The sequence below is a fragment of the Amblyraja radiata genome, chromosome 2 (genome assembly GCF_010909765.2).
Source record: "Amblyraja radiata isolate CabotCenter1 chromosome 2, sAmbRad1.1.pri, whole genome shotgun sequence".
In the NCBI taxonomy this organism is placed as follows: domain Eukaryota; kingdom Metazoa; phylum Chordata; class Chondrichthyes; order Rajiformes; family Rajidae; genus Amblyraja; species Amblyraja radiata.
Genome location: NC_045957.1, coordinates 658,246 through 670,466, shown reverse-complemented (window position 1 = coordinate 670,466; position 12,221 = coordinate 658,246). Strand labels below are relative to the sequence as shown.

The 12,221-nt window shown below is 48.7% G+C and overlaps 1 protein-coding gene across 1 annotated transcript; it reads right to left on the bottom strand.

Moving 5' to 3' along the window:
* Positions 1 to 6,542: 6,542 nt before the first annotated feature.
* Positions 6,543 to 11,888, bottom strand: LOC116983976 (zinc finger protein 501-like). The gene is made up of 2 exons (XM_033037959.1): positions 10,880 to 11,888; positions 6,543 to 6,760 (listed from the first exon to the last, which is right to left on the bottom strand). The coding sequence occupies exons 1-2, from the start codon at positions 11,886 to 11,888 to the stop codon at positions 6,543 to 6,545; spliced, it is 1,227 nt and encodes a 408-aa protein (XP_032893850.1).
* Positions 11,889 to 12,221: the final 333 nt, after the last annotated feature.

The window sequence follows — 12,221 nt, the reverse complement described above, 5'->3', positions numbered from 1 at the left end:
CCTTCGTTTCTTGCATGACCTCGGCTTGCCAGCTTTATTTCACACTCTGTGTAATTTATATAACTGTAATATATAAGCTGACCGGGAATGTCCAGTGTTCTCCCCTGTTGATAATGAAGACATGTTTTAAGTATCAAATAGAAGAGCTGGTTAACATCTCATACAGTTAATATATTCTAATTCAGCATTGAAAGTTATTCAATTTCAGAACAATGAAACTAACCATGGCTTAAAAAGTGTGTCCACAGACCAGGCGGTGCCAATCGTCGAAATAAGGCGATGGATTTGTGGTCATTTTAAATGGCTGGTGAACACTGCTTAGAAGTCCGATTAATCAAAACAAAGATTGATGAACCTCTATCTGTCCTGGTAAGGAATCCACTGGTCACTGGAGCGGGGTTTGGAATCGAGCGCAGTGGAGGCTAACGGGGCAGTCGTTTTCACAATTTAACAGTCCCAGTGATTTTACATCAAGCTTATTTAAATTATTGAAATAAATCCCTAGAAACATCTGAAAGAAAATGTGCCTGGCTAACCTCCTTGTCTCAGCGAAATATAGAATGGTTTAAATTTGGTAACAAGGACGATAATACAGAGGTTCAGTCAGGAAATGAAATTGGTGATTTTCTTTCAAACCATTTGATATAATGTTAAATCCAGATTGAAGCCAAAAGGGTAGAATGAGTTATAGCAGCATGGATATAAAAATCAACTAAGTAACAAAAAACATTGAAGATATGGAAAGCTGTTTGTTGGACTAGAGATAAGTATACAGTGGATTTCCCAGTTTCAGTGGAAGGGTGAATGTTTTAATTCATAATTATCAATGACTTGCACATGTTAAAGAAACAAACATCTAGATCCATGTTTAAGAACTGCAGAAGCACGAGAAATGCTGTTTCTCACGGGTGAGGCAGCATCTATGGAGAGAAGGAATAGGAGATGTTTCGATACCCTTCAAAACACTGATGCAATTATAAAGGAAGCACATCACCGCCTCTACTTCCTGAGAAGATTACGGAGAGTCGGTAAGTCAAGGAGGACTCTCTCGAACTTCTACAGGTGCACAGTAGAGAGCATGCTGACCGGTTGCATCGTGGCTTGGTTCGGCAACTTGAGCGCCCATGAGCAGAAAAGGCTGCAAAAAGTTGTAAACACCGCCCAGTCCATCATTGGCTCTGACCTCCCCGCCATCGAAGGGATCTATCGCAGTCGCTGCCTCAAAAAGGCTGCCAACATCATCAAGGATCCACACCATCCTGGCCACACACTCATCTCTCCGCTGCTATCAGGTAGAAGGTACAGGAGCTTGAAATCTGCAACATCGAGGTTCAGGAACAGCTGCTTCCCCACAGCCATCAGACTGTTAAACACAACTTCAAACAAACTCTGAACTATAACAGCCTATTGCAGTTCATATGTTATTTATGTGTGTATATATATATATTCCATGGTATATGGACTCACTGATCTGTTCTGTATTTATGCTTATAATATTCTGTTGTGCTACAGCAAGCAAGAATGTCATTGCCTATCTGGGACACATGACAATAAACTCTCTTGACTTGACTTGGATACCTGTCCATTGTTGCAAAGCCTGCTTGCCATAACTGGGTACAACATGAAATTGGGCAGCATTGCTGGCAACAACATACCGAACCCCGATGAGATTCATGCATTCTATGCACACTTTAAACAGGTGGGTGGATCAACGTATTTCGGCCCAACAGCCTCGGCTACGCCTGCAGCCACGATCAATTTTGCAGATATAAGATCTGCATTCCCTGAGAGTGAGCCCGTGGAAAGCAACTGGCCCAATTGGAGACCCCGGCCACATCCTCAAGACCTGTGTGGATCAGCTGGCAAAAGTATAAGCGAGTTCGGTATTCCGAAAAACGCAAGGAATCATGGGTCATTCGCGATAAAGAAAAAGCAAACAAAGCGCTGGCTGTATAAACGGTGTATAAATTCTTATCTTTATTCATAATTTATGTATAAAAATATATTTAATCCGAGGAACGGGGTGCCAGGTAGCGGGAGAGCGGGGTGTCACAGTGAGAGACAGAGGGGGCACATGCGAATGGGAGACAGGATGAGAGACAGGCCCGGCGGAGAGACATTCTCAGCGGCTCAGCTGCTGTGTGTGTACGGACCTGCGTTTCATCCGTGGTCGGGGTCGGGGTCGTGCCGGGGTCTCCAGCACTGCGGGCGCTGCTGGGCTATTCCCGTCTCCTCCTGGGTGTCCCGTCCCTGTTCAGGGATGTCCGGGGTGGCCCTGGACTGGAGGTGCTCCGGCCCGCGGCGCGCCAGGTTTGCAGCCGGCACGGGGGTAGGGAGCAGGCTCCGGCTGGGCTCTGCCTGTCCCGCCTGGTTGACCGTCAGCCTGGACTGATGGTCCGCGCTGGCTGTGGGCCGGTGTCCCGCCGGACCGGGGCTGTCGGTTGGCCCGGCGGGACGGGCTGAGATGGCTGAAGTTGCCGTTTCTTCTCCGTGCTGGCTGTGGGCCGGTGTCCCATCGGATCGGGGCTGACAAACATAATAATATATTTTATCAGGCCCGTACGAAGCTTTGCAAAAAGGGGGGTGGCATGACAGGATTACAAAAAAACTTAATGTGAAATAATGTGTGCGCTGCGCACATCACGAGCGCGAAGCATGAAGTCCCTCGATGCCGGGGTCCAGGGGTCCAGGAAGCTCAGGGGTTTTAGATGCTCCATGATGCATTCCGAGCCTTATTTTGGAGCATTTTCCCACCAAATTTATGACCAATATTTCAGAAATTATCAGGAACCTGAGAGGTAGCTTTTTCACACAAAGGGTGCTGGGTGTATGTAACGAGCTGCCAGAGGAGGTAGTTAAGGCTGGGACTATCCTAATGTTTATGAGACATTTGGACACGTACATGGATAGGACAGATTTAGATGGATATGGGCCAAACGAGTGTGAGTGGGACTAGTATAGATGGGACATGCTGTTCGGTGAGGGCAAGTTGGGCTGAAGGGCCTGTTTCCACACTGCATCGTTCTATGACTAAAAAGTGAAGAAGAAAAATGCATGTAGATAAGTAGAGCAGATTTGAAAGAGGAGTGAAATGTAAAGGCAGAGAGAGGTTTATGGGTGGAAAGGAACATAGGAAAGGAGGGGGGAGAGTTGGCTTGGGCAGATGGGTGAAGGGAAAATAGTCACAAAGTGCTGGAGTAATTCAGTGGGTCAGGCAGCATCTGCGGAGAATATGAATAGGCGACGTTTCACAGAGTGCTGGAGTAACTCAGCGGGTCAGGCAGCATCTGTGGAGAACATGGATAGGTGACATGTCACAAAGTGCTGGAGTAACTCAGTGAGTCAGGCAGCATCTGTGAAGAACATGGATAGGTGACATGTCACAGAGTGCTGGAGTAACTCAGTGGGTCAGGCAGCATCTCTAGAGAAAAGGTATAGATTATATTTCGGGTCAAGACCGTTCTTCAGTAATATTCATGAAGTAACATGCATAGACATTCCTGATTGTTACCCAAACCATCATGAGTTGTTTTGTTACGGTGCTTGCCCTCTCCTATAACATCTCTGCTGCCTTGGGTGATGCAGGACAGGACACAAGCTTTGGGACACGGTGTGAAGCTGTTGCCGTCTGTCCCAGCCTGGTAAAAACCTGGATGGAGTGGATTTGGAGAGGATGTTTCCACAAGTGGGAGAGTCTAGGACCAGTGGCCACAGCCTCAGAATTAAAAGACATTCCTTTAGGAAGGAGATGAGCAGGAATTTCTTAAGTCAGAGAGTGGTGAACTGTGGAATTCATTGCCACAGACAGCTGTGGAGGTCAAGTCAATGGACATTTTTCAGGAGGAGATTGATAGATTCTTAATTGATACGGGTGTCAGAGGTAATAGGGAGAAGGCAGGAGAATGGGTTTGAGAGGGGAAGACGGAGTCATAGAATGATACAGTGTGGAAACAGGCCCTTCGGTCCAGCATGTCCCATCTGCACTAGTCCCACCTGCCCACGTTTGATCCATATCCCTCCGAACCTGTCCTATCCATGTACCTGTCTAACTGTTTCTTAAATGTTGTGATAGTCCCTGCCTCAACTACCTCCTCTGGCAGCTTGTTCCATACACCTACCACCCTTTGTGTGAAAAACATACCCCACAGATTCCTATTAAATCTTTTGCCCTTCACCTTAAACTTATGTCGTCTGCTCCTCGATTCACTTACTCTGGGCAAAAGACTCAACCATATCTATTCAAATGATGATTGTATACAGCTATTAGATCATCCCTCATCCTCCTGTGCTCCATGAAATAGTCCCAGCCTACTCAACCTCTCCCTATAGCTCTGGCTCTCTAGTCCTAGCAACATCCTCATAAATCTTCACTGTACCCTTTCCAGTTTGATAACATCTCTCCTATAACATGGTGGCCAGAATTGAACACAATACTCTGAATGCGGCCTCACCAACTACTTATGCAACAGCAACATGACCTCCCAACTTCTATACTCAGCCTGGCCCGCTGAGTTACTCCAGCACTCTGTGAAACGTCACAGAACAGGGCAAGATTAGCAAGTTTGCTGATGATACAGAAGTGAGTGGTTTAGCAGATAGTGAAGATGGTTGTGAAAGATTGCAACAGGATCTGGATCAATTGCCAGGTGGGCAGATGAATGGTTGATGGTTCCTTGAAGGTTCCTTGAAGGTCGTGTCGCAGGTATATCAGGTGGTCAAAAACTATTTTGGCACTTTGGCCTTCATCAGTCAGAGTATTGAGTATAGAAGTTGGGAGGTCATGTTGCAGTTGTATAAGACTTTGGGGAGACCGCATTTAGAATATTGTGTTCAGTTCTGGGCACCATGTTATAGGAAAGATGTCAAACTGAAAAGAGTACAGAGATCCTCATCCTGGATCAGTCCAATCAGGGTTGTGTCATCCGCTAACTTGAGAAGCTTGACAGAGGTGTTTGTGGAGGTGCAGTCATTGGTGTGGCGAGTAGAGGAGAGGGGAGAGTACGCATCTTGCGGTGCTCCTATGCTGAGCGTTTGCGGGTCCGAGATATGCTTTCCCACCTCACATGCTGCTTCCTGTCTGTCAGAAAACTGGTGATCCACTGACAGAGGGGTTCAGGCACAGTCAACTCAGAAAGTTTGGAGCGTAGTAGCTCTGGCACAATGGTGTTGAATTCAGAGCTAAAATCAATAAAATAAAATCCTCACATAGGTTCCCTGGCGGTCTAGGTGCTGGAGGATGAAGTGCAGGCCCAGATTGACTGCGTCATCCACAGATCTATTGGCCCAATATGCAAAATGCAGATGGTCCAGCAGAGCGATTGTGATATTTTTCAGCTTGGCCAGCACAAGCCTTTCAAGGGTTGAGATGACTAGTCAGTGCGACTTGCCTGTAGTCATTAAGACATTAATCCTTACCTTTTTGGGTACAGGGACAATAGTGGAGACTTTGAAGCAAGCAGGGATTGGTTAAAAATGAGTAATTGGGTGTGAAGTGGTGATTGGAGTGGGGTGGGTGTAGAAGGCCCCAGTCTTTGCAGACTGAGGTCAGGCTGTGAGTGGGTGTGAAATGTTAGTTGGGGTGGGAAAGGGTCCACTCTTTTCATACTGGAGTCTTGCCTTAAGTAGGTGTGAAGTGGTGAATGGGAAGGAGAAGGTGTAGGGTCCATTCTTTGCAGACTAGGGTCTGGCTGTGTATGTTGGGGAGGGGTACCAGGGTTATGTTTCTGATTTTCAAACCTGCAGTAAAACTCATTCAGGTCGTTCGTCAGCTGACGATTGTCCAACGAGCGGGGGACTTTCCTCTTATAGCTGGTGACGCATATTTGTCCCCAACCCCCCCCCCCCCCCCCTCTCCCATCTCGTAATTGAAATGTTACATCTGTATATAATGAACCCATTAAAATGTGTATTTATGTCACAAACTATGGAATTCATATTTGTCAGTATTGTTATCAAGGAAAAGAAAGCAATTCCAATTGTTTGATATTATTTGATATTATTCATATGGAGAAAATATCATAGCTCTAAAACCTACCATAATTTTGTAATCTCCATAAAGATAATCTCCCTTTCCCTCTCCCCTCCCCATCTCTCTCCCCTCCCTTCCCATCTCTGTCTCCCACCCCCCTCTCACATCCTCCCCTCTTTCGTGCGGGAGGGGCGAAGATGAAGGTGGCGCCCAGCAGGGTGGGGGGGGGGGGGTGAAGTTGGCGTGGGCCCAGAGGGGGTGGCATTGGCCCAGTGGGGGTCAGCGGGGGTGGTGTGGGGGAAGTTCGCTTGGCCCCGGCGGCGGGCGGAGGCGAGGGGAACGGGCTCCGCCGCAGCGGCGGCTGGTGTTGGGGGTACAGCCGTTGGGTTCAGATGCAGCCACTCTTGCCCGGCGACGGGAGAACAGAGAACTGTCCGTTTTCAAAGTGGAAACGTTGAAAAAAAATATTTTCGATTTTTTCTTAGGGGGGAAAAAAGGGGGGCGCGGTCGCACCCAACGCACCCCCCCTTCGGACGGCCATGTTTATTGTCATTGCACATCAGTGCAACGAGATTTAGTAATCCGTATCCCGTGGCGTGCCGGGACGGGAGGAGGTGACGCTTCTTTTCCTTTTCTGGCTGTGGGCCTGGGGCCGCCACTGCTCCGGCCGGGGTCCCGTCGGCCCGGGATTGCCTCGGGCATCTCCGGCTGCAGTGGCGTTTCGGTGGTGCTTGCGGCGGTGGGGACGTGGGTTAGATCCTGGCTGCGGATGGGGCTGTGTACGCGCAGCAACTGAGCGGCAGAGAATGTTTATCGCGAGTTACCTATGACCTGGGCATGCGCTGTCGGAATACCGAACTCGCTGATTGTGCGCGATCAGTTAGTATTATTGCATTATTCTTTTTTTTAATATATATATATAGAGGAACGCTTATCATGGGATGACGCTGATTATTTGGGGGACAAATTACATTTTTTTTTGTTTAAAAAAAATAAATGTATTTCATTGGAATATAACTTGGCTCCAGCGGGTTAATGAGCAAAAGTCGTTTACTGCAGCCGGAGTCTTGCGGACTTCTAAGAGCAGAGAGCGAGATCCCACCGTTCAGAGTTGAAGGTGAATGGCCGGGGACGGGAAATTGTGACTCCAGATTAATCCTGACACCTTCCTCTAGCGAGAAGACAGAGGAACGACGAAGAGATGGCCCATGCGGGGAAGAGGTTGTCGATGACTAGTCAGCTTGGACCTTGCATTCCATCCCAAGAATGGACACTGCATGTGGACAGGTGACACGTCGGGTCTGAACCCTTCTTTGGACTGATGGAGTCAGGGGAGAAGGCTAGAAAAAGGAGACTCCAGGATATGATTAGGAGTGGGCGAGGGGGTGGTGGAGTCTCCTTAATTTGGAGAATTCAATGTTCATGTCATTGGGCTGTAAACTATGAGGTGCTGTTCCTCCAGTTTGCGTGTCACCTCACTCTGGCATTGGAGGAGGCCCATGCAGCACCTATGAGAGGGGGTGCAGGGAGTACATCGTACCCAGGCCCGGGGTTCAAAAGGGTGCCCGGGAGCCAAAGTAGGGGGACCGGGAATTTCCTGAAATCTCAGAATATGTTTGCATATATTTTGTGAAGTCTAGCATTCACATTTTGTGTGAGCCTACATAGTTTTATATATCGTAATTCGTAGAAATTATGATCCACAATATTATGTAGTGTTGGGAAATGTAGAGGTATAATGAATAATATTATTTGCTTTCATCATAGCAACACTGCATCAGTATGATTTAATGAGGAGCCAGTCTGAGACGGGCCCGCTGCCCGCATCGCTTTTGTTCTATTTTGTCCGGAATGTCTGCAAAGTATCGCTGTACCCTTTAATGGGATATAATAATACCTGCGTATGCAGATAGAACTAAATTTGATGGCCAAGACAAGAAATGAAGCACATGGAATGTTCTTATATGTGACATATTTTGCAAAAAGAAATGCAACATTTACCCTCAGTACATAAAACAAATTTTGTAAATGCGGTTAAAGCCACTAGATCTGTTGAACTTGTTAACAGAGTACAGACTTGGTGACCTATTTCCAAATGTCTGTGTTAGCTTAACAATACAGTTAACAATTCCAGCAACACTAGCTTCTGCAGAGCGGTCATTTGGCAAACTCAAGCTGATTAAGAATTATTTAAGGCCTACAATGTCTCAGGAACGTCTTATGGATTTGGCCAGGCTAAGTATTGAATCAAGCATTGCCAGAAAATACATTTCCACGGTGTGATTCAAATTTGTTCACACAAGAAGGCCAGGAAAGCTCTTTACATGAAGTAAAGACTAAGCCTATCTACCTTTTATTACTTTTTACGAATAATAATGTCTTCTGATGATCTGATCTGCATTGAAATATAAAAGGATGGTTCAATGTAAATTCTTTCTTTTTATCTGTATTGCAGCATAAACAAAGATGTTGAAAACAAATGTGCTTTCTTCTCGCTGATCCTTTTATTTTATTTATATTTATCATGGAGGGAGTAGAGGAGCATATGGCCTCAAATGCAGAAAAGCGCTCCATTCCACCCACCTCTCCTACAGATGGCATAACACCTTAGTGAATCAAAACAGGATGACTACTGGAGAAGGGAAGGAGTTCCGAAAGAAACTTTGTACCCACTGATTACATTTCTCTCAGAGGCCCTGGGCCCAGGACAGAAAGACCAGCGTGGGAGTAGGAAGGGGTGTTAAATTGGCGCAAATGTAGGATGAAATGCACGCCTAGTCTAGATACTGGTCTACAATGCTGGTTTACAAAAAGAGACACAATCTCCTGGAGTAACTTGCACCTCTGGAGAGCATGGACAGACAACATTCTAGGTCAGGACGCTTCTTCAGACTGCTTGGTGTAGAAAGTTGGAAAGGAGAGGTGGGAGTGGTCGCCTTAGATTCCCTTCCCTCTACAGATGCGGCCGGACCCACTGAGTTCCTCCACCGCTTTAGAGGGAATGGCCAGATGACATTTTGAGTCAGGACCCTTCTTCAGACTGATTGGAGAGGGTGGGGGGAGAAAGCTGGAAAAGAGAGATGGGTGCTGGACAAAACCTGGCAAGTGGTAGGTGGACACAAAATGCCGGAGTAACTCAGCGGGAAGGGAGCACCTCTGGAGGTGCAGCAGGCAGTGAAGAAAGCAAATGGTATGTTAGCATTCATAGCAAAAGGATTTGAGTATATGAGCAGTGAGGTTCTACTGCAGTTGTACAGGGTATTGGCGAGACCACACCTGGAGTATTGCGTACAGTTTTGGTCTCCTAATCTGAGGAAAGACATTCTTGCCATAGAGGGAGTACAGAGAAGGTTCACCAGACTGATTCCAGGGATGACAGGACTTTCATATGAAGAAAGACTGGATAGTCTCGGCTTGTACACGCTAGAATTCAGAAGATTGAGGGGGGATCTTATAGAAACTTACAAAATTCTTAAGGGGTTGGACAGGCTAGATGCAGGAAGATTATTCCCGATGTTGGGGAAGTCCAGAACTAGGGGTCACAGTTTAAGGTTAAGAGGGAAGTCTTTTAGGACCGAGATGAGAAAATCATTTTTTACACAGAGAGTGGTGAATCTCTGGAATTCTCTGCCACAGAAGGTAGTTGAGGCCAGTTCATTGGCTATATTTAAGAGGGAGTTAGATGTGGCCCTTGTGGCTAAAGGGATCAGGGGGTATGGAGAGAAGGCAGGGATCGGATACCGAGTTGGATGATCAGCCATGATCATATCGAATGGCGGTGCAGGCTCGAAGGGCCGAATGGCCTACTGCTGCACCTATTTTCTATGTTTCTATGGATAATCGGATTTCTCTTGTATATTGTATTATTCAGTTTTATTGGGGAGAGAAGGATCGCTCCTATGTGAAAAGGAGAATAATCCTCTCTCTCCATTACTATCCATTCTGCCTGTTGTGTTGAGTTGTCCAACCAGTGAATTACATTTTTGATATTCACTGCCCAGTAGTAGTACAAAAAATTGGGGGGTGTAAGTCCACCGAATTCTTTAGGTTTACATAAATGTAGTCTTTGGATTCTATGGGATTTATAGTCCCATATAAATTCCCCTTTAGAATTGCCACAGAAAAATTTAAATATCTGGGTATTCAAATAACTAGAAAATACAACTCTTTATTTAATGCAAATTATTTGCCTTTACTTACCAAATTACATGCTTTGACCCAATTTTGGAAAACTCTTCCGATGTCTTTAATAGGCAGAATAAATGCCATAAAAATGATTTTTCTCCCACAAATGTTGTACTTATTTCAATCAATACCAATAGACCGACCTAATTTTTTTTTCAAAAAACTCGATTCCCACATAACATTACTCATTCCTTCCAGCATTTTGTGTCTACCCAAACAGCACCTATCCACGTGGCGGTGTGCCAGCAGGCTGGAGGAGCGAGCAAAGGCCTTGCCACATAGTGGGCAGGTGAAGGGGCGCTGGCCGGTGTGCACTCGCCGGTGCTCCAGCAGGTGGTCAAGGCAGGTGAAGCTCTTACCACAGGACGGGCAGGGGAAGGGACGCTCACCGCGAGGGTGAAACCCTTGGGTGAAACCCTTGCCACACTCAGCACACCCAAAGGGTCTCTCTCTGGTGTGTATCCGCTGGTGCTCCCGCAGCCCCCGTGCTCTCTTGTCACGGTGGGAGCAGCCGCTCACTGGCGTGAGCCCGCTGGTGCTGCCGCAATCCTCGCGAACTGTCAAACGCCTCACCGCAGTACGGGCAATCATAGGGCTGGCCACTGGTGTGTTCGCTCTGGTGAGACAGGGCGTGGGAGGTCATGGCAAAGCGCTCTCCACACACCAGTCTGGAGACGGGACGGTTGCCGGCGTGCACCCGCTGGTGGGACAGCAGCCTGGTGGAGCTGGTGAAGCCATTGCCGCACTGGATGCAGGTGTAGGGGCGCTGACCGGTGTGGGTGCGCTGGTGTACCAGCAGGTTGCTAGAGCGGGTGAAGCCCTTGCCGCAGTTGCTGCAGGTGCAGGGTTGATCCCGGGTGTGCAGGCGACTGTGCACCTTCAGGTGCGCGGACGTCTTGAAGCCTTTGCCGCAGTCAGAGCAGGTGAAGGGCCTCTCACTGCTGTGCACCCGCCGGTGCACCCACAGCCCCGATAACTGGGCAAAGCTCTTGCCGCAGGTGGAGCAGCCATAGGGCTTCTCGCCCGTGTGCACCCGCCGGTGGTTCTTCAGGTGTTGTGCCCTCTTGAAGCTCTTGCCGCAGTCAGAACAGCAGAAAGGCCTGGGGAAGGGACGATCGCCGGCGTGCACCTGCTGGTGGGACAGCAGGCTGTCGGAGCGGGTGAAGCCCTTGCCGCACTGGGCGCAGGTGTAGGGGCGCTCGCTGCTGTGGGTGCGCTGATGCACCAGCAGTTTGCTGGAGTGGGTGAAGCCCTTGCCGCAATCGCTACAGGTGTAGGGCCGCTGCCCGGTGTGCAGACGCCTGTGCGCCTTCAGTTCCGGCGACGACTTGAAGCCTTTCCCACAGACGGAGCAAGTGAAGGGACGCTCACTGCTGTGCACCCGCCGGTGATTCAGCAGCCCCGACAACTGGGTAAAGCTTTTGCCACAGGTGGAGCAACCATAGGGCTTCTCGCCCGTGTGCACCCGCCGGTGCTTCGTCAGATCCTGCGTTGTTGTGAAACCCTTGCCGCACTCCGGGCAGCTTAAGGGCCTCTCGCCGTAGTGCCCACGGTTGTGCCGCTGCAGGTTGTAGTAGCTGGTGAAGTTCTTGCCACATTCCGAGCAGTCGAATGGGCGTTCTCCCGTGTGAACCCGCCGGTGGATCTCCAGATGGCATGGGTACTGCCAGGCCTTGCCACACACGTCGCACTCACAACGCTTCTCCTTGTTGTGCTCCGCCATGTATTCCTCCATCGAAGCTCAGCCGCACGCCAAGGAGATGGGGAGGGTGGCCTCACCCTCAATGGCCGCTCACGTCCCCGATACTCCGTCCACAGCAACGGCTCCTAAACCCTGCAGGAGGGGAACACAGAGGGTCAACAAGCTAGCAAACAGAGCATTACAAATGTGTGGACATTACTAGTGCTTGAAGGGGGGTGGAGGGGGAAGGGGGGTGGAGGGGGAGAGGGTGAGGGGGAGGGGGTGAAGTGCGGGGCGAAGGAGGGGTGGGGGATGAGGACGGTGGAAGTGAGGGAAGGGCGAGAAGAGGGAGAGGTGAGGGGGGAATGAGGAAGCAAGTGGGAGAAG